The sequence below is a fragment of the Pan troglodytes genome, chromosome 1, assembly GCF_028858775.2.
Source record: "Pan troglodytes isolate AG18354 chromosome 1, NHGRI_mPanTro3-v2.0_pri, whole genome shotgun sequence".
Lineage (NCBI taxonomy): Eukaryota > Metazoa > Chordata > Mammalia > Primates > Hominidae > Pan > Pan troglodytes.
Window position 1 is genome coordinate 219,627,483 of NC_072398.2, and position 23,310 is coordinate 219,650,792.

Below are 23,310 nucleotides of genomic sequence, written 5' to 3' on the forward strand. Positions count from 1 at the left end.
CAGGCGAGGTGGCTCAGCCTGTAATCCCAGCACTTCGGGAGGCCAAGGCGGGCGAATCATCTGAGGTCAGGAGTTTGAGACCAGCCTGGTCAACATGGTGAAACCCTATCTCTACTAAAAATACAAAAATTAGCCAGGCATGGTTGCAGGCAACTGTAATCCCAGCTACTCAGGAGGCTGAGGCAGGAGAATCGCTTGAGCCCGGGAGGCGGAGGTTGCAGTGAACTGAGATTGTGCTATTGTACTCCAGCCCGGGCAACAAGAGCGACACTTTGTCAAAAGAAAAGAAAAGAGGAAAAGGAAAAAGAAAGAAAGAAAAAGAAAGAAAGAGAGACAAGAAAGGGAAGAAAGAAAGAAAGAAAGAAAGAGAAAGAAAAGGAAAGGAAGGAAGGAGAGAGAGAAAGAGAAAGAAAGAAAGAAAAGAAAGAAAGAAAAAGAAAAAAAGACTGACTTCAGCCGAATTAAATTTAACGGGGTTTAATTGAGCAATGAACAATTCACAAATCAGGCAGCCTCCAGAATCACAGCTGATTCAGAGAGACTCCAGGGATGCCTCGTGGTCAGAACAAATTTATAGACAAAGAAAGGGAAGTGATGTACAGAAGTTGGAAGTAAACAGCTGGATTGGTTACAGGTTGGCGTTTGCCTTATTTGAACACAGTCTGAACACTCAGCCATCTGTGAGTGGTGGAAGCATGGCTGCTGTGACTGGCCAAGTCTCAGCTATTGTTACAGGCACATACTCCTAAGTAAGGATTTCAATCTTGCCTGCCGATTACTCTAGGTTACAGTTTGTCCACAGGGATTCAATTATAGAAGTACGGAGTCCTTCTCAGGCCATATTTAGTTTGCTTTAACAAGGCCTTTGGAGGAAAACACCTTGCTACATGCCCCAAGTAAATCGAGTCTACAGGATTATGGCTGTGGGAAAGCAAACACAAGGCTAGAGAAGACAATGGCAAAGAGTGTCTAAATCCCCTTTGTTAACTTTTAAATATTGACTCATGAAAAGCAAACTTTGAGCAGGGTTTATAGTACAGGTTTCAACACAAAGAGAGCTTTTTATAGCTATTATAAGTTTAGAAAGAAAGAGCATATACAACCTAATAAGAGCAGTGTCAGAAAATGTTTTAATGTCTTCAATGACTTTATTCAGCATAATAAGATTGAAACAAGCTTACTTCCCTAACCAAAACACATTCTGCTCTGCTGAATACTGTTATTATACCGTCACTAACAAGCAGGGAAATGATGAAATAGATTCACAAAACAACAAACACCAAAAAGAGATTTTAAGGAAGAAAATGCTCCAAGAGCATTGGAATTACATGGGCTTTAGAAACAAACTAGAAGTGAAGTCAGGGTCAGACATGAAACCCACCAATTATAACAAGCCCTCTTTGCCTCGAGAAGTTTGAATTGTATTGCTAATTGAAAATCACAAATCCATTCCAGATGTGTGCTACATATAAGTAAGCAGCTTGTCTTTGATGAAAAAAGCTCAGGGCGATAGAGATAAAGAAAATAAATCTCACCAAAAGCAGTCAGAGGCTCCTTACAGTTTTTGCAAACTGCCCTGGAGTACAATCTAAGTACACTCAGAGTTCTCTATCAAGAGTCTGATAGTCTCCTGTTTCCCTTTTGCGTAAAATCCCAGGCTGGACAGAACTGCACACACAATTGCAGGTGCTAGTCTACTGTATGTCCAAACCTCCTAGACACCTTCCTACTTCTCAGACCCCTGTTCTCATTCCCAGCCTGAAGCCAGAAAGGGCAGAAAATCCAAATCCTTGGTAATTTGCCAAACACATATTTGCTTAGAAAGTAGCTGGGAGTTTATCATGAGGTAGACTGGCTGAGGAGACGACAGAGGAAACTGTCCAGCAATCTTCATTCTGACATTTGCTACAGCAATTCAATGCTTATTTAGGCCAAAATGAACAGAATCAAGAGCATGTAGATGCCTGGCGAATGCTCACCATGTCATAGAACCCTTTACAGAGGACTTGCAGCTATGCCATTAACTTCCCAGGTCTAAATCTAATTCATCTAACTTAGTGCTGGACTTTTAAAATTACATAGGTAATTTTTTTCTTTTTAAAATTACATAGGTAATATATGACATCAAAGAAAAAGTCCAGGTAAGCCATGAAAAACATATCTTATCATCCAGGGCAATCACTCTTAACACATGTATTGCATACCATCTCCAAGAACTTTTCCCATGTAAACATACACAAATGCGGGGCTGGGCGCGGTGGCTCACGCCTGTAATCCCAGCACTTTGGGAGGCCAAGGCGGGTGGATAACGAGGTTAGGAGATCGAGACCATCCTGGCTAACATGGTGAAACCCCGTCTCTACTAAAAAATACAAAAAATTAGCCGGGCGTGGTGGCGGGCACCTGTAGTCCCAGCTACTTGGGAGGCTGAGGAAGGAGAATGGCGTGAACCCGGGAGGCGGAGCTTGCAGTGAGCCGAGATTGCGCCACTGCACTCCAGCCTGAGCGACAGAGCAAGACTCCACCTCAAAAAAAAAAAAAAAAAATACACAAATGCACAACAAAACTCTGACTTCCTTTTAACTAAAATGGAATAGAATATGTATTGCTCTGTAACTAGTTTTCCCACTGAACAATTCATCATGTACAACTTAGTAGAGACTTTGTTTCAAAGAAGGCTCAACCACTGCTTGCTGCAATTGGGGATCAAAAACGACTGACCTGGACGACCAACCCATGTAACCCACAGGTCAGTTTTCCTTCTCGGAAACTCCACGTCTGAGTTGTGCTTCGCCTGCGGTCAGGCTTTCTCAGCATCAGTGGCTCGTATCTGGAAAACGGAATACACAATGAACCATGAAACCTCCGAGTCAACTGTTTCACGCCTGAAGGGAACATGAGGATGATGGCTTTGCTCTTCTTCCTTCTAATGCCCTCCACCCTTAAAACTGAATGGGTAGTTAGCTTGAATCCTAGGGCAGTTAGGTATCTCTTGATAAGAAAAGAGGAATAAAGCAAAATGGAAAAATATGAAGAGGGGACACAAAGTAAGACATTAAAGATTTCATAAGACACAGTAATATGGCTTCTTGCATTCTCAAAACGGCAACTTACCATGCAGTATGGAAGGAATAGCTGCTAAATACATGTAAAATCTTTCCAACAGTCTTTTTTCTGTTGTATTTCTAAATTCTTTTCTGTTCTAACTTGTAAGTCAACTAAAGTTTTTCTGGAAATAAGGTATTAACTGAAAACACACTGATTTTTATGGAGAAACTAAGGCACAGGCAAATCAAGTAACTTATTCAAACTTAAAGAGCTAATTTGAATCCAAGGATTTATTCATAAAAATACATCTGATTATTCTCTTAATAATTAATTTCTGCTTTTGAAGGATTTGACAAAGTTATTAGAAAGATGTAAAAAAGAAACTACTTCCTCAGAATAAGGACGGACTGGAATTTGGGTGGAAGAAATCATCACTTTTCACATTATACCCATTTTATTGTTTGAAGTTTCTTAACATCTGCATGGGTATTTCATCAAAGCTTAAAATATTTAAAGGGAAAGCCCAATACTCATATTTGGGAATATGACAGGTTTTTGTCATTTAAAAAAATATACATTTTTACTTATTTATAGAACTCTTGGTTTTTGGTGTAGATTTCCTCTGAGTCTGAATTTGAAAGCAATGAGCTTGAATCAAAAGTTGCCTAGAAAATTACCTGTTGTCAGTCACTGCAGCGAGACCAGCAATATCTAAGATGGCAGACCCCTCGGTGGAGCGGGCGGCTGAGGGCTTATTGGGATTGTGAGGAACTGAGGAGCCCTCATGGGCCAGCATTCCTGTTCCTGTCATCCTCCACAGCTGAGAACGCTTTCCTGGTTCCTGTTAAGTAGGTACAAGCAAAAAGAGAAAGAGCCATTATGTGCAGCCACAGCTAGCTCCTCACTTCAAGAGCTTCCTCTAGGGCTAAATAAGTTCTCATATAGGAAGTTTATTTAGACGTTTTCCACATTATATAAATGCTTAATTCAAACTTTCATGGTTAGCTATCTCTTGTTGTTCTTAGGGTAAAATATGCTAACCTCTTGAACCAAACAACCAAACATTACAAATAATGCGCATTTTAACAAACGTATTATTTTCATAACCGAGTTTTTTTCCTTTTTTAGAAATTAGAAACAAATGGCGGGGCAGCCTCCTACCCTAGCTATACTGCCATGATCCCTGCCACTCCAGATGACGACCGTCCGGTGCCCTTACCTTAAAGAAGAATGCAATTACACAAAGACTATACGATATGCTCAGTATCTGACAATATCTGACTTTGAATCAGAATTTACCAGAGGTCTTCCTCCCCGTCCCGAATGTTTATAAGGAAAGCGGACTATACTGATGGTGTCCAATTTTCATGAATTGATTGTATCACAAGTGTTAAGTTGGTTGTATTCAAGGTTATGCTAATTGATTGCTAGTAATTCTTTTTTTTTTTTTTTTTTTTTGGGACGGAGTTTCGCTCCTGTTCTCCAGGCTGGAGTGAAATAGTGCGATCTCGGCTCACTACAATCTCTCCTCCTGGGTTCAGGCGAATTCTCCTGCCTCAGCCTCCCGAGTAGCTGGGATTACCGGCATGCACCATCACGCCTGGCTGATTTTTGTATTTTTAGTAGAGACAGGGTTTCGCCATGTTGGCCAGGCTGGTCTCAAACTCCTGCCCTCAGGTGATCTGCCTGCCTCGGCCTCCCAAAGTGCTGGGATTAAAGGTGTGAGCTACCGTGCCTGGCCAGATTGCTAGTAATTCTAAATATATTTTCTCTTTAGAAATATTTTGGAAACAGCAGTTGGGCTGCCAGGTCAATCATGAAAGTCTATATAATCCATTATATACTAGAAGTCATAATACTTACTGAGAACTTACTATGCGCTAGACATTGGTCCATAAGACTTACATAAAACAACTCATTTAGGCCGGGCATGGTGGCTCACGCCTGTAATCCAAGCACTTTGGGAGGCCGAGGCAGGTGTATCACCTGAGGTCAGGAGTTCAAGACCAGCCTGGCCAACATGGTGAAACCCCGTCTCTACTAAAAATACAAAAATTAGCTGGGCGTGGTGGCGCATGCCTGTAATCCCAGCTACTCGGGAAACTGAGGCAGGAGAATCACTTGAACCCAGGAGGCAGAGGTTGCAGTGAGCCAAGATTGCGCCATTGCACTCTAGCCTGGGCAACAAGAGCGAAATCCGTCTCAAAAAAAAAAAAGAAAGAAAAGAAAAAAAAAAGAAAGAAAAAAAGAAAAAAACTCATTTACTGCTGCAAACAATCCAGTGACATATGTCCCTCCTCATAGATGAGGAAGTTAAGGCTCGGTGAGATGAAGTAACTTCTCCACAGTGAAATAACTAGTTAGACGGTAGGTCCAACATCTGAATCTCTGCAGCCTGATTCCAGAGTCAGCACGCTTAACTGCTCTGCTATGTTGCCTCTCTAGCACAATCTGTATCATTCCTTTTCAGTCACACCTACACTCCAGCTAGATCTGCCAGGATCACATACACTCCCACTAGGCAGGAACTCCTCCAGAGCATCAGACACATCAGGGTACCACAAACTCATTTACATGCTACCCCTGGCCGGACAGATAGCTTTTCATCACATTCTACAAGGTAAAAACTAACAAAGTAGCATGAACATTGGAGTCAAAATGCCAGGATCTGAGATCCAGCTACACAATTTACAAGCTGAATGACCTTGGACAAGTTACTTAATCTCTTAGAGCCTCCGTTTCCTGATCTGTCAACGAGAAAAATTGCCTCATGGTTTTTGTGATAAGTGTAATAAATGTAACGTGCTTATTAGTACATGCCTGGCACAGGGTAGAGCCTCAATAAATGTTTGTTGTGTTATTATCATTACATCTCTTTACAGAGCACTTTATGTACATTATCTTAGCTAATCCTTCCAGCAAACCTGGGAGGTCAGCTGAAAAATGAAACTGAGAGAAATGGGAAATACCAGATACTATATATCTTTAAGTGGCAAAGCCAGAACTCAAACCTAAAAACACATCATGCTGTCTCTGCTGTGTGCTACTGCCTCCTCTGTCTGCAAAAAGAGATGAAGCTAAGCTGTGCTTCCCATCTCCAATTCCCACATGCTTGCTTCTCTGTTCACAGAAAGAGAAAGCATCTCTCCACAGCACCAGAAACAACAGGAAAAGCATCTCGGTTATCCTGTCCATGCTGCAGACTGGGAATCAACACAGACATACCTAGGTGAGATCAAGTTTCCATACTGGGATTCCTCTACTGCCTGCCCATTTGTCCAGGCTCATCATAATTTGGAAACTACCAAAATTTCCACTTGAAAATCTGAGATGCACCATTCTCCTTCCAGTTCCCTTCCTCCCTTCCCTAATAATTTAGTTCTAACATCTTTAGATGGGACTGTGGAAGGCAGAACTCCATGGGGCTTGTGTGTGTGGTGGGGATGGGGGTTGTGGTGGCCCAGTGTGGAATTGTTAAAGCGCATGTGGAACAAGAAAGGCATCCACCTAAGCGATGGGGCAGCCCAGAGCAGGGGCTGAAGCCAAGTTGGGAGGTTGGGGAGGGGTTTAATGGGAGCATCATAGAGGGAGGTGAGGAGGGCATTCCTGCGAAGGGCAGTACATGGAGATCAGAGCCCAAGGGAAGAAACCAGGGTGTTCATACAGGACATGGGACAACTGTGGTGACAGGGGATGAGTTACACTGTTACATTCAGGGGAACTGATCAAATCAATAAACATATTCTCAGTGCTGGACAAGGGAAGTACAAATAGGGAAAGGGAGAAAATTAGAATGAACTTTGTCATACTGGACTTGAATTGGAAATATTGGTGTGAACTGCTAGATTTTGATATATAGACATAGAAATAAATATGTACAGTATATAAATATGTACATAAAACACACATATGTATATTTGTGCATACATAGATTAAAAAACCCTAGGTCTGTCTTCTGAGAGAGCCTGGGAACCACAACACCACAATAGCAACAACTGCACCTAATTCATGAATCTCAGGTTTCTAAATTCCATTCTCTGATAGAAGGGATGAGGGCTCCCTGGAGAAATGGCAAATTCCAGGAATGGTGCAGGGAAAAATATAAGATTGACCCAGGATAACTTGCTGTGTCAGAAAGTAAGGAAGTGAGTGAGGGCACATGCTGAAAGCACACGGAAGGTTAAAGGAGCTCCCACTGGCCAAAGATAAGAAAAACTGAGCATCAAAATAAATACTGGCCGGGCATGGTGGCTCAGGCCTGTAATCCCAGCACTTTCGGAGGCCAAGGCAGGCGGATTACCTGAGGTCAGGAGTTCCAGACCAGCCTGGCCAACATGGCGAAACCCCGTCTCTACTAAAAATACAAGAATTAGTTGGGTGTGGTGGTGGGCTCCTGTAGTCCCAGCTACTCGGGAGGCTGAGGCAGGAGAATCACTTGAACCCAGGAGGCGGAGGTTGTAGTGAGCTGAGATCATGCCATTGCACTCCAGCCTAGGCAACAGAGCAAGACTCCATCTCAAAAATAAATACATACATACATACACAGGCATACACATACTGACACAGTAACAGATAACACGCTGAATAAAACAGCAGCCCATACTGAATGACACATATACATATGCATACATATATAGAAAATACGACAAATAGGAGGTTTATGTAGTCTCAACGTACCACGCCACAAAATCTTGACTGATTATAAAAAGAAAAAGAGTAGCCTCACTTCTCAGTGGAAAAGGCTACCACACACCTTCTTAATCAACTGCAATAAGTTAATGTCACCAGTAAGGGGACAAATCAACATCACAGCCCCACTTTGGTAAAATTCTTGCCAATTTTCTGGAAATCTGAGATTGTTTCCAAATAAAAAGTAAAAAAAAACAAAAACAAACCAAACAAAAACCTAAAATGTCAAACTTTCTACACTTGGTTTCCAACTAAAAAGGAGAGGTCCATTTCTTCATGCCAGTTCATACCCTTTAACCTAATTTTCAATGTCAATGTAACTCTTTTATTACCTATTTACTAGCTGTCATCCTTATCAAGTGAAATAATAACTGAAAATGTTCTATAAGTTATAAAATGTTATATAAAATGTTACAATTATTGCTACTTAATCTTAGAAATTTGTTCTTGTCTGCTTAACAGTCACCCAGCCCTTAGTAATTCCACATATATTTATTATTCACGTTCTGCTGATCACACCTGGTGATCACATCCCACTCCAGAAGTCATCTTACTCCTGAGCTGGTACTCATCCACCCTAACACTGACCTGGAAATGCCAAGAGGCCTGGGTTCCACACAAGTCCCTATGGCCTCATCATGAAATAAGGACTCTGCACTGGGTGATCCTGAGTCCCGTCCAGTGCTAAAAACCTTGTATTCTAAACTCTGATTGTAAGCTCTCTTACCTTCTTTTTTAAAATGACTCTTTGTGTCTTGGGTGAGACATCCAAAACGAGCTCCGCACAGGTAATGGCCTTGTTGGAAGCCACAGGCCTGCCTGTTCCCTCCTGCAAGCTAGAATTTAAAAAATATGTATATTACATAAAAATATATATACAGGTATACACACACATACTCACACATGTATTCAAGTATTAATAAGCAAATGCCCAAAACTTTTATTAAAAAGAAAATTTTTTAAAGGATAGAAGAAAAAGTCTGATGCAAGAGCAGAAAGATCAGGGTTGCATTTTTTTCCCTACACAGTTCCAAGATTCATCTCTCAGAAGACATACTCTGACATTTTTCTTCTCTTCATAATTTTAGTGACTTAAAATTCAGATGTAAAAGTATAACCATATATCTTTAGAGGCCCCCCCACCAAAAAAAAAAGGCAAAAAATTTGGCCAGGCACGGTGGCTCCTGCCTGTAATCCCGGCACTTTGGGAGGCCAAGGCAGGTGGATCTGTTGAAGCCAGGAGTTCGAAACCAGCCTGACCAACACGGCAAAATCCCATCTCTATTAAAAACACAAAAATTAGCCGGGCATGGAGGCAGGCCCCTGTAATCCCAGTTACTCACGAGGCAGAGGTATGAGAATTGCTTAAACCTGAGAGGCAGAGGTTGCAGTGAGCTGAGACTGCGCCACTACACTCTAGCCTGGGTGATAGAATGAGATTCTGCCCCAACCCCCAAAAAAGCAAAAAAAAAAAAAAAAAAAAAAAAACCAAGCCAGACAATTCAAGGGACCAAAAATTAGCTTTACTCTGCCAGGCAGATGATCAGCATCACTGCATCCCCAAGTCTTGGCAAGAAATCAGAAGTCCCTTTAGGATGAAAAGAAAACAAAGGGTTCTAATCAACTTCCTTCAATTCAATCGTGTTACGTTTCTCTGAAGCTAAAGAATCCTAAGCTTTATGGAATGTTGCAGCCTGGCTACACTTAGGGATGTTTGGAAGTTTTATTTAGATTATTCTCCTCTTTCTATTAACCCTTATTAGCAAAAAAAAAAAAAAAAAAGGTAATGGATTAATTCAGCGTTAAAAACCAGTCTTCATGACACCAAAAGCACAAGTAATCTTTGTTTCCCCCAAAGCAGATAAATTATATGTGACCAAAATGAGAAACTTCTGTGCTTGAAAGGACACAATCTAAAAGTAAAAAGAAAACTCACAAAAATAATGGGAGAAAAAAATTGCAAATCATACATCTGGTAAGAGACCAGATATGAAGAACTCTGACAATTCAACAATAAAAAGGCAAATAATTCCATTTGAAATATGGAAAGTATTTGAATACACTTTCTCCAAAGAATATACACAAATGACTAATAAGCACATGAAAAGACGCATAACATCATTAGTTACTAAGGATGCAAATCAAAAGCCACAATGAGATACCACATCATACCCAGTAGGATGGGTATCATTTAAAACAAAACAAAACAAAACCAGGCCTGGCACAGTGACTCACACCTGTAATCCTAGCACTTTGGGAGGCTGTGGCAGGTAGATAGCATTTGGGCCCAAGAGTTTGAGACCAGCCTGGGCAAAATAGTGAGACCCTGTCTCTACCAAAAAAAAATTTTTTTTTAATTAGCTGGGCGTGGTGCTACATACCTGTAGTCCCAGCTATGAGAGAGGCTGAAGCAGGAGGACCGTTTGATCCTAGGAGGTTGAGGATGCAGCAGGCCAAGATTGTGCCACTGCACTCCAGCCTGGGTGACAGAGACCTTGTCTCAAAAATAAAAATAAAAACAAAAACAAAAACAAAAACCAACACATGTTGGTGAGGATGTGGAGAAATTGGAACCTCTGTACATTGTTGGTAGGAATGTACAATCGTTTAGCCACTGTGGAAAACAGTATGGCGGTTCCTCAAAAAGTTAAACTTAGAATTATAATAGAACCCAGCAACTCCAATCTTCTGTATAAAGCAAAAGAATTGAAAACAAGTACTCAAACAAATATATGTACAGGCATGTTCATAGCAACACTGTTTACAATAGCCAAAACACAGAAACAACCAAATGTCCATCAACAAATAACTGGATAAACAAAAATGTAGTATACAGCATAGTATTCAGCCACAAAAAATACTGGGTACTTTTCATAAAAAGAATGGGCCAGGAGCAGTGGCTCAAGCCTGTAATCCCAGCACTTTGGGAGGCCGAGGTGGGTGGATCGCCTGAGGTCAGGAGTTCGAGACCAGCCTGACCAACATGGTGAAATCCCATCTCTACTAAAAATACAAAAAAATTAGCCAGGCGTGGTGGCGTGCACCTGTAATCCCAGCTACTCAGGAGTCTGAGGCAGGAGAATCGCTTGAACCCGGGAGGTGGAGGTTACAGTGAGCCAAGATCACACCACTGCACTCCAGCCTGGGAAACAAGAGCAAAACTCAGTCTCAAAAAAAAAAAAAAAAAGAATGAAGCATTGCCACATGCTACAATGTGTATAAACCGCAGAAACATTATGCTAAGTGAAAGAATCCAGACAAAAAAGGTCACTCCTATGATTCCATTTCTGTGAATGTCCAGAATAGGTCAACCCATAGAGACCAAAAGCAGATGGGTGGTTTCCTGCGGCTGGAGACAGGGAGGAATGGGGAGTGACTGCTCAATAGGTTTTGGTTTCTTTTCAGGGTGATAAAAATGCTCTGAACTAGGAAGAGGTGGTGCTGGCACAACATTATGAATGTACCAAATGCCACTGAACTGTTCACTTTAAAATACTTTTATGTTATGTTTCACCTCAAAAACAAAATTTAAAAAAAACTATTCTTCCTCATCATTTATTCCTTCCAAGAATGCAAATAATTAGTATCTGATATACTCCAAAAGATGGTTCAACCTCTTAGCACAGCAAGATTATTCTAATTCTGCTGTTAGATTCTGCACACCAAGATTCCAGGAGCTTCTCTTTTTATGTCTTCCATGTCAGTTCAACCCATTAAGCCCATAATCCTCCACTAGGATTCTTCAGTTAAAGAGCTTAGTAACTACTGGAATTTATAGAACATAAGGAGAAAAACATGACTAACAACCAGATTTAGATTCGGTTTTTCAGGCATTAAACCTTAAGCGTGTCCCACTGTTAAGTGCCATAATCTTTAAAAACAAATTAACAACAAACAAACATATTGACTCAATTACAACAAGATAAACATCCTAGCACCATCGTTCCCAAAGGGAACGTCAACAGACAAAGAAAGAACGGTCCTTCTCTGCAGATTCAATTATTACTAGTGAAATCTGGACTCTAAGCAGATGAGAGAGATAATGCAAAAACCCAGAGATTATTTTCTGGGCCCCAGGCATGTATAAAAATCTTATTCATATGCAAAAATGTTCCGAACATTTTGGAAAGGAATGTGACTTTAAACGCCCTATTCATCAGGTGATTTATATTTGTAATGTTAAAGATTAAGCTATTTTCCATTTCTTCACAGATACACTTTAAAATTGGCCCTGTTATTTCAGCACAGAAACAATAAGCTATATTTATATGTTGGTAGAATGACTACTTTCTGAAAGCCCAGTGTTTTGATCTCTGCGTGGCAATCTAACAGAATTAAAATAAGCTCAATATTCTTCATCTGACTTTTCTAAATACAACTAGTCAAACAACAGTGAAGATTATAATTCTAAGGCAATGGAATTTCTGTGAAATTAAGCTACTATATTTGGCTTTAGGTGAATATTAAGACAGACCCTTAGGTGTCTGCTTAACCAGTATTCTCAATGGGATGGTGGGAGGAGAGTGAGAATGATGACTTGAATAATTATGATGAAGATTAGTCAGTTTCAAAAGAGGAAACAGGCAAAACAGACTAATAAATAGCAAAAAGAAAATTTAAATACTAGAATGAATTCTTGGGAGAGATCTTTAACACAAGAAGGGTCTTGACTCTTTGGATAAATTTTAATCTAGCCAAAAGTCAAGAGTTTAAATTACATGACCTCTTAAGATAGACACTGAGCCCAGGGTTTGGTAAAGAATGAAAGAATCTTCCTTTGTACTTTGGTCTCCTAAGAAACTGCTTAACATTTAAAACCTGTTAATAATTAGAACCTTCTGCTTTATAGGAACAGTAATTTAATCAAGAATTACCCAGAGAATGTATATGTAGCAGCAATGTAAATGAAATTTTCATAATAAAGCTGCCGATTATCCTGGAAATCATTCATGTTGCAGTTGATCTCGGAGGACCCTGCCCCTTTAACAGTCAGAGTGATAAAAGGTGGCAAGGTGGGTTCGTCCCAGGCATAATCCAATGAAGTCATCGGCTTCACTTCAGTCCGGAGCCTGGGTTCAGCTACGCCATGCTGAGTAAAGACAACCGGGACCTAGAGTGATGGCAGAGAGGACAAAGAGGACTTTCATTCAGAGTGGGGTTACTGAAAAGTGAGTCAGTGTTTTGTAGGTTTAAGTTCCAAATCCTTCCTAAATGAATCTTACACAGGGAATAAGCCCCAGTGAAATTCATCATCTCACCTTTCGAATGTTTCTAATCATCTCGCACATTCCAAAAAAACTCACCAATTAAAAGACATGTGCTACACACACACACAGATACACACACACATATATACATATATCCTATTGAATGAAAGGCTTTAAACGCTTTCCCAAGTCAAATATCTAAGGGGAGCAATTCCATCCTTCCAATGGCATCTTTCTAGCCCAAACCCCCTATGATATATTTTGAATACAGAAAAAAATAAGTATTTTGGAATTTGGCTACAGATCATCACATATAAGACCTATTATTATTTGAAAGCATAATTAAAATAAAATCTAATGATTTCCATATTGACTTTCTTGAAAAATTTATTAAAATGCTCACTGTAACTAAGCAACAGCAGAGTTGCCCATTCCCATTGTCACTGACAAGCCGATGTCTTCCTCTGTTTGAACGGGATGTCTACAGAAGGCACAGTGTCAACCAACCACTCTAGCCAAAATAAATAAATCTGGGAGCTAAAAGATTACTTCTGCCTGGACAAGGCTGCCCAGCAATCAAAATAACCAGCAGAAAACACCTCTTAATGGTAAGGATTTCTAGGCTTGTCCAGATATAAAGAACCTATCCATATAGTTTCCTTTAAACCCAAGTTGAAAATGTATTGTACCATTGTGTCAAGGGCAGTACACACTCCACCCTCCCACACATGAAACAGTCAAACTGGCTCTCAGCTCCACTTGATACCTTAGAAAAGTTGTCAATTCGGAAAGGAGGAGGTAACTGATCTGTGTCACTAAATGAGATCCTATACGTAGCTCCTCGGAGAGTAATTTCCACTCGTAGGAAGAAGCATTTTCCCAAGGTATCCCTGCAGGACAAGGAAACAAAAGAGGCTACATAAAATGTAGGAGACAAGATGCCATCCACTTACTTCTCATATTTCTGACAATCACAACACTGTTTGGGCCTCAGTCAATACCACTGAACTTACAGCCCACTGTGTGTTCCTCCATCATCTGAAAAAAGTAGAAATTGGTAATATGATTACAAAATGGTGATTTTCTAATTCTTCCATTTCCTCAACATTTATATGCTGATATTCTGCTGTAAAGAAGAGGATGGATGGATGTAATGTACATGTATGTATGTATGTATGTGTATATATATACAGAAAAATCGCTGAAGGGAATGGAAAGTTTACCTTAACGGAAAAATATCAGTGAATAAATGTAGAGGAAATTAGAGAATTAAAAATCAGCATTTCTGGCTGGGCATGGTGGCTCACACCTATAATCCCAGCACTTTGGGAGGCCAAGGTGGGAGGATCACTTTAGCCCAGGAGTTCGAGACCAGCCTGGGCAACGTGGTGAGACCTCATCTCAATTAAAAATAAAAATAAAATAATTAATTTTTTTAAAATCTGCATTGCGGCCAGGTGTGGTGGCTCACGCCTGTAATCCCAGCACTTCGGGAGGCTGAGATGGGTGGATCACGTGGTCAGGAGATCGAGACCATCCTGGCTAACACAGCGAAACTGCGTCTCTACTAAAAATACAAAAATATTAGCCAGGCTTAGTGGCAGGCAGCTGTAGTCCCAGCTACTCAGGAGGCTGAAGCAGGAGAATGGTGTGAACCTGGGAGGCGGAGCTTCCCGAGAAGCTCCGAGATCGCGCCACTGCACTCCAGGGAGCCGAGATCGCGCCACTGCACTCCAGCCTGGGCGACTGAGCGAGACTCCGTTTCCAAAAATAAATAAATAAATAAATAAATAAATTTCATTGCAACCACCAATGTAATAAGTGATTCAAGAACCATTAAACCATTGAATGAAAGGTTTTTGGGAAACAGAATATTCACTTAGTCTTAAATTATTCCCTCAATGGGATTATTCTTATTTACAAAGAACAAAGGAAACTTCACAAAAAAGAGGCCTGCTGGATACCACCTTAACCAGGTGATGAACAACTTATCACCACCAATAATGAGACCAACAGACAACACAGGCATCCTGATGTGACACGGTGGGAAACACACAGCATCACATAGGTAGTATAGCTATCGAAAATATTTGACCCAAATCTACAGACAGGAAATCACTGCCCAAATGCAGAAAATAGGACATTCTACAAGAAACTTGCTTGGAGTCTTCAAAAATGTCAATGTCACTAAAGACAAAATGGGCAAAGCGGGACTACTCTAGATTAAAGAAGACAAGAGAATACACGTGGCAACTAAAATAAATGATCCTTGACTGGATCCTAGATCAATGGGAAGGGAGTTGCTATGAAGGACATTCTAGTCATTCATTCAGTCTATGAAAACCATTTATTAGAAAACATATCGAGGTTAAATTTCATCAGTATGTGACAATAGTATTATATTTAATTAGAAAAATGTCCCTATTTTTGGGTGATAAGTGAAGTTTTTATGGCTTAAGTATCATGATGACTTTAATTTACTTTCAAATAGTTCAGAAAGGAAAATGTGTGTTCATGTATGTGAAGAGAGAAGCAACATGTAGCAAGATGCTGAAAACTGGTTAAATCTAGGTAAAAGATATAGGGATATTCATTTACTACTTTTGTAACATTCCTATAGTTTAAATTGTTTCCAAATGAAAAGGTGAGGAAAGTAAATGAAATAGATGGCATAGGTCTGTTCGCAGTAGTTTAGGACTGCCCGTTAAAACCATTTTAAAAGGATTAACAAAAATTACACAAATCATCCTCCTCCTCCTCCAAACTGGCTTCCAATTCTCACACAACAGATAGGGGCTGCCTCTACCGAGGGAACATACAAAACAATGGTGGTTTTCGCTATAGAATCCCTTTTCCCTCCCCACTCCTTCACCCAAATAAAATCTTACGGGGAACACATTATGCTAACAGACAAAAGTGCTGGTTGAGGTAGGGATGAGAGTGCTAGAGCCCTACCCAGTAGGCTCCCTTGGGCACTAGAGTCACCTCCTTAAAACCCAACAGCTCCTAAAAACATAGCCTAAAACCCACTACATCCAGGTCCAATTCACACTAAAAAAGACCAGGGCAAAGTATAATTAAGAAGGGCTCACTATTGAATTAGATAATACATTTAAAAGTCAAATATAAATACTATCTTGGGGCCAGGTATGGTGGCTCACACCTATAATCCTAGCACTTTGGGAGGCCAGGGCAGGAGGATCACTTGAGACCAGAAGTTCCAGACCAGCCTGGGCAACATAGTGAGACCTTGTCTCTACTTTTTTCTTTTTTTTTTTTTTTAAATTAGCCAGGCATGGTGGTGCATGCCTATAGTCCTAGCTACTCAGTAGGCAGGAGGGTCACTTGAGCCTAGGTGTTCAAAGTCACAGTGAACTATGATTGCACCACTGCACTCAAGGCTGGGCAATAGAGCAAGACTCTATTTCCAACAAAAACAAAAACAAAACCACTATTTTAAGAACTATTTTGGAACATCTATTGTTAAATTATCATATTTCTGTTCCTTTGTAATAGTGTTCTCAATAGAGAGCTGACCATAAAGTATAAAAGATTAAATTTTGCTTCTAAACATGTTGAAATAGCACTGATTTCAGATTCTTTAACTTCAAAAGCATTTGATGAAAGAATTTTTTTTTTTTTTTTTTTTTTGAGACAGAGTCTTACTCTGTCACCCAGGCTGGAGTGCGACGGCACGATCTCGGGTCACTGCAACCTCCGCCTCCTGGGTTCAAGTGATTCTCCTGCCTCAGCCTCCTGAGTAGCTGGGATTACAGGTGCACACCACCATGCCTGGCTAATTTTTGTATTTTCAGTAGACATGGGGTTTCACCATGTTGGTCAGACTGGTCTGGAACTCCTGACCTCGTGATCCGCCCACCTCGGCCTCCCAAAGTGCTGGGATTACAGGCGTGAGCCACCATGCCCGGCCTGATGAAAGAAATTAAAGACACAACTGAAAAGACTTCCCATGTTCAGGGACTGGAAAACATAATTTTTAAGATGTCAATACTACAAAACCCTATGGACTTAATGCAATCCCTATCAACATCCCAACAGCATTTTTTGCAGAAACAGAAAAATCCATCTTGAAATTCATATGGATCTAAGGAACTCTGAATAGAGAAAACAACCTTGAAAAAGAACAACAAAGTTGGAGGTCTCACATTTCCTTATTCCAAAATTTAATACAAAGCAACTATAATCAAAACAGGGTGGTACTGGCATAAAGACATATAGACCAATGGAATAGATTAGAGAGCCCAGAAATAAACTTCCACCTGTAGGGTCAAATGATTTTCAACAACAGTACCAAGATCATTTAATGGGAAAGGAGAGTCTTTTCAATACACAGTGCTGAGAAAACCAAATATCCACATACCAAAAAATGAAGCTGGACCCTCACCTTATGCCATACGCAAACATTAACCCAAAACGAATCAAAGACCTAGAAGTAAGAGCTAAAACTATAAAACGCTTAGAATAGGAATTCCTACAATTCAAAAACAACCTAATTCAAAAATTGGCAAAGGAATTGAATAGATATTTTTTCCAATGAAGATATACAAATGGCCAAAAAGCACATGAAAAGATGCTCAACATCACTAATCATTAAGGAAATAAGAATCTAAACCACAGTGCAATACCACCTCATACCCATTATACAGAGGTGGGACTATCACTTAAGGCTTGTGTCAAAAACAAAGAAAACAAGTGTTGGTGAGGTTGTGGAGAAAGTGGAATCCTGTGCACTGGTGTCAGGAAAGTAAAATGGTGCAATGACTGCGGAAACCTATGGTGGTTCCTCAAAAAATTAAAACCAGAATGATCATGTGATCCAACAATTCCACATCTGGATCTATACCCAAAATAACTGAAAGCAGGGTCTTGAACCTATATGCGAACCTATGTTCGCAGCAGTTCATGATAGCCAAAGGTGGAAGCAACCCAAGTGTCCACTAATAGGTGAATAAACAAATATATTAATATGGACATTGACAATATTATGCTAAGTGAAATAAGCCAGTCACAAAAAGACAAATACCATATGATTAAACTTACATGAGGTACCTAGAGTAGTCAAATTTATAGACACCAAGTAGAACATGGTGGCCAGGGACTGAGGGGAATGGGAATGAGGAGTTAAGTTTAATGGGTACAGAGTTTCAGTTTTGCAAGATGAAAAGAGTTTGGGGGATTATTTCCATAATAATGTAAATGTACTTACACCAGTTAACTGTATACTTAAAAATGGTTAAGATAGTAAATTTTATATCTGTTTTACCACAATTTAAAATATTTTTAAATAATTTTTTTAAAGTATTTGATGGAAGCAAGAAGAAAGTTTAAATCATCCTGGGCTAATTAAGGCTGATTTTTTTTTTTTTTTTTTTGAGATGGAGTCTTACTCTGTCGCCAGACTGGAGTGCAGTGGCGTGATCTCAGCTCACCGTAACCTCCGCCTCCCAGATTCAGGCGATTCTCCTGCCTCAGCCTCCTGAGTAGCTGTGACTACAGCCACACACCACCACGCCCAGCTAATTTTTGTATTTTTAGTAGAGACAGGGTTTCATCATGTTGGCCAGGATGGTCTCGATCTCTTGACCTCGTGATCCGCCTGCCTCAGCCTCCCAAAGTGCTGGGATTACAGGCATGAGCCACTGCGCCCGGCCTGGTTAATTTTTCTTAACAAGAACTGAGTGTTACCACATTAGGTGTAGAAAGCCAGATGATTTACTAGAACAGCATCAAATGAAAGAAGGTTTTGTATAAATATGTCAGAATATACAAAAATATTTATAATGAGCGTTACCATCTAAATGCAGACAGACCTTTCAAAGTTGCAGTAATCAAAATATGAGCTCAGTGTTACTTTGGATTAGGCAACAGCAATTACACCATGGTCAAAACGGGCAACACCTCCTTTAGTTTATTCCATCAAATTATCCCCTCACACTTCCCTGGACTTTGCAAGTTCTAAGACCTCTGTCTGAGCCAGAAATATTTGTGCCCATTTTACACAAGGCTTGTTATTACAGTACGGCATCTCAATCAGGGGCTACTTTTTTGTCTATATTTAGAGTCTCAAACTTACCTCATGTTGATATGGAAGGAATTATTCTTGTTGACTTCAAAGCCTCCAGACCAAATACAATTGGGAACATCCATCAGTCTGACACACAATAGCTGATCATAGTCATTCCGAGGCCAGTGGAACACCACACTGGAACCAGGAAGGGTGGAAATGTAACCTTCGGGATTGGCTGTTCCCTAAAACACATAGGATCACAGGCTTTAGTCAACAAGTCAATTCATGACAATAAGTGTTACTGAGTACCTACTCTGAGCCTTACCCTCTAACAGGAGCTATCTGGGTACCAAAGGCACAGACTTGCATCACAGAACGTACAGTCTTCACAGAAGATGACATTAAAACTCGTGCTATTAAATAGGCACTCTCATCCTTCAAAAGCAAACTGCTCACCTGTCCCCTGGCAAATTCCCTCTGTGCAAATGCAAGCTTGTGAGATGATTTATTATCTAACAGGTAACGGGGGGCAAAGATGACCATGCAGGTATCAATGTATCGACCTCGGCCTTTCTTGACATCAATACCTACAAATAACAAGAACCACTTTTATGAATTAACCATGAAGAGAGAAAACTCTTGGTCTGACAGAAATAAATAACCTTCACAGTTACTTAGTTTCTCTGAGAAAATAACTGTATCACCCAGAGGATATTGAACCTTCTAGGAATGGAATGAAAACAGCAATTGTACTCAAAGTATTATTACTCCTTATTCCCATTTAGGCCTTAAAAAGGTTCAGAGGCAAGATCAACATCCCCTTAATTCCCAGTTTCTTCACACAGTGTGTACCATTTAACAGCAACTAAAATACACAGGTGTCCAGTCACATATATAATATGTTAGGTTTCCATTTATGAAGCTGAATACTTACAACAGTTTCACATGATACTTTTTTGCTTACACCTGGGACACAAAATTTCCTTCTAGAGAACCTGCCACTTTTACAGATATAGTGGAAATTTCAGATTACTTTCTTGGATTCTGTAATGTTCTAAACTTTACTGACTCTTCTCTAGTATTTTATTTTAGCCCAGTGCCCAAGAATCCAGCTCAAACATAATGCTAAGTACTATAGAACTTATTCATGGCCGGGTATGGCGGCTCATGCCTGTAATCCCAGCACTTTGGGAGGCCGAGATGGGTGGATCATTTGAGGTCAGGAGTTCGAGACCAGCCTGGCCAACATGGTGAAACCCCATCTCTACTAAATATACAAAAATTAGCTGGGCATGGTGGCACGCACCTGTAGTCTCAGCTACTCGGGAGGCTGAGGCAAGAAAGAGAATTGCTTGAACTTGGGAGACAGAGGTTGCAATGAGCCAAGATCGCACCATTACACTCTAGTCTGGGTGACAGTGCGAGACTCCATCTCAAAAAATAAATAAATAAAAGAATTTATTCATTTATAAAAGTACTGTTTTCAGCGCCTACTATGTATTAGGAAAAAATAAGAAAACAGTCCAAAGGAAATCTCAAGACAGCCGGTTCCAAATATAGAAAAGCACTGAATTATCTTAAAAACTCTGATAACAATTTTTAAAAATAAAAAATTCAGTGGGATAAATTTATTCACTCATTCATTCAGACAATAAATACAGCAATGACATTCAAGGTACTGGGCTGAGCTCTGGTCACCCATTGATAAAAATATTTATCATAGAAATAATAAAAATAACAACAACAACAACAATAATAATTACTGATCTCTTAATACATGCTAGGTCCTCCCCCAAAGGCTTTACATTGAATCCTCATAACAACCTTCTAAGTTAGATATTTTAATTATTTCCATTTTATAGATGAGGAAACGAAGGCATGGAAAGCTAAGTAACTGACTCTATGTCACGCAGCTAGTATGTGCCATAGCTGGGATTCAAGTCCAGGCAGTCAGCCTCCGGAGCAGCACCCTCATCAGGCTTGCTTGTATTGTGATGCGACATATACAAGGACTCCACTCCATTCAGCAGTCATCAAGTATCAAGAGAACCATTAAAATAGAAAACTCCACCTTAGCATCTGACAACTGGCTGTCATAGATTTCTCAACACAATCCCAATTATAAATATTCCAATCTGTTAATGCCGTAATTCACTTAAACTGGCTTGAAAATGCTGATGTTCCTTTAACACAAGCCTTGAAAATACCTGAAAGACTGAGAAAAGTCACACACAAAAATCTCTCTAAAACTCTGTATCTAAGAAATGCTATGTAATATTGGGATATGGAACTATACCCTATCACTTCTTTCTGTGACATGCAGAGAAGCTTTCATTGTCAGAAATCAACATTATAATAGTTAGGTGATATCTAATAGAAAGTCTAACTACAAGAGATGTATCTAATTTAATATTATAAAAAGAGTCTAGGGTACTCTGAACAATACAGACACTCAATCTTTGGAAAAAGGTGGGCTTCTTTCCCCCTTCACATCTTATATTGCCCTGGGAAACCCCTGATAAATCAATAAGTTGATAAGATCAACAGGCACAAAATCGTTCTTTTTGGAGATCCATGTGAGGCTACCTGGCAAGCCTGTCCCTGGCTTTTCAGTTTGGACTATGCTTTAAACTTTCCTGATAGGGAGTTGGTTATCTATCCTATTCTTCAAAATATTCAAGCAGGAGATTCCACAAATTCCCTTGTGGGAATATACGGCAAAAGTTCATGACCCTCAAGAATTATAAAGCCCTATCTTAGCCCACTCCCTCTATCCCTTCCCTAGGTGGATCAACAAAACTTAAATCACAGTCTTAGCCCTCAAAACATATGCCATGAGCTTTAGTGAATGCTCCTAGCATAACAATTTATATGGGTAATCACAGCATATGTCTGATCAGTTTGCTCAACTGGCCTCTGCAAGAATTCTGTGGTTCTTAGTGCTAGCTGCTTTAAAAGGAACAAGCTCCTCCCATCCCAATTTGTCCCAACTACAGCTTCCAGTCAACCTGTGGTAGCTTGCTTCGCAAAATACATCAAGGGCAAAATACTCCAGCAGAAAGCCAAACTCAGCATGAAGCAGCCTTTGCCTATTCAAAGGGTGGAGCAAACAAAAGTGAGAAAAAGTTAAGATAACTATCTTGTGCTGCAAGATCAAATAAAGTTTATTTCTTTTAAAAATCTTAATGTCAACTTTAAGAAGACAGTTCACATGTCAAGGGAGAATGAATACAAACCTATGATTAAAAATCCAAAAAGGAAACTATACTTGGAAGATTCTTTTATTAATAAATCCTCAGACATCTAAACATATCTTTGATTCTCCATGGGACTCAGGATAAATATGTAAATGATATCACATCAGTTTTTCCTTGCTCTAGGAAGGAACTATGACACTATGTGCATACTGTCCAATACGGTGCCAGTAGCCATATGTGGCTATTTAAAGCTAAATTCAATAAAATTAAATAAAAAGAAAAATTCAATTCCTCAGCCATACTTGCCTTACTTCTCACTAATGTGCTCTCCAGGGCTCAGCAGCCACATGTGGCTAGTGGCTACTATTAGATAGTGCAAAATAGAACATTTCCATCATCACAGAAAGTTCTACAGGACCATGCAGTCGCAGATGGTGTTCCAATGTTCAAAACTAAACATTGCTTTGAGAGGCTGGGAAATTATATACTGAAAGGATGCGCTGCTACAATTTTCACCCTGATTCATATTTCAATCAAATTATCTTAACCCTTTAGAGAATCTTTTGAGCGTTCTCAAGTGGCTATGAGGCATATGGGTACAGTATCCTCCCCTCCCCTTTCCACCCTTCCCATCTCCATAAGCAAAGTGAGTTTGGAGATTGCTTTAATTACTACAACCACCAAGTGCATTTTATTTGTATCCCCCAATCCTGATCCTACTTCTGACCCAGACTTCCCCTTTGCATCTAGGCAGGTCACTTAACCTCTCTCCTTCAGTTTCAAGGAGAACAATGCTTCTTACCCTCTTAGGGCTTGCAAATTTTAATGAATGCGTGGGAATACTTGGAGGATGAAAGGCATGCTAAGTGTTCCTATTATTCCCCTGAAAAACAAGGATTCAAGCCAAACTGATACTTTCCTGACACAGGTGAGTCTGAAATTAAACAGAGCCACAGACCTCAAAAGGGCAGTGTTTAGGTGGCTCCTCAGATCCCCAGGAGAATAGATCTGTGTTGATATCACTGTAGCATTCAGAGAACAGATATCTGACCCAATGCCAAATAAGAAAATCAGTACTTGTAGTCAGGCCAAAATGCGTGGCCAGCTCATTCCTCCAAGCCTGAGGTCATCAGCCAATGGT

At 40.0% G+C, this 23,310-nt stretch overlaps 1 protein-coding gene across 12 annotated transcripts in view; it reads right to left on the reverse strand.

The window, feature by feature from the left end:
• Nucleotides 1–23,310, reverse strand: part of VPS13D (vacuolar protein sorting 13 homolog D) — a 283,384-nt gene that overhangs the window by 131,587 nt on the left and 128,487 nt on the right. For all 12 annotated transcript variants that reach the window (XM_063785968.1, XM_001145053.7, XM_009448445.5 and 9 more), the window contains 7 exons: nt 19,429–19,559; nt 19,039–19,214; nt 13,711–13,834; nt 12,612–12,847; nt 8,465–8,573; nt 3,726–3,889; nt 2,722–2,830 (listed from right to left, as the gene is read on the reverse strand). In XM_063785968.1, coding sequence (XP_063642038.1) covers nt 2,722–2,830; nt 3,726–3,889; nt 8,465–8,573; nt 12,612–12,847; nt 13,711–13,834; nt 19,039–19,214; nt 19,429–19,559 — 1,049 coding nt within the window. The remainder of the gene's footprint in view (nt 1–2,721; nt 2,831–3,725; nt 3,890–8,464; nt 8,574–12,611; nt 12,848–13,710; nt 13,835–19,038; nt 19,215–19,428; nt 19,560–23,310) is intronic.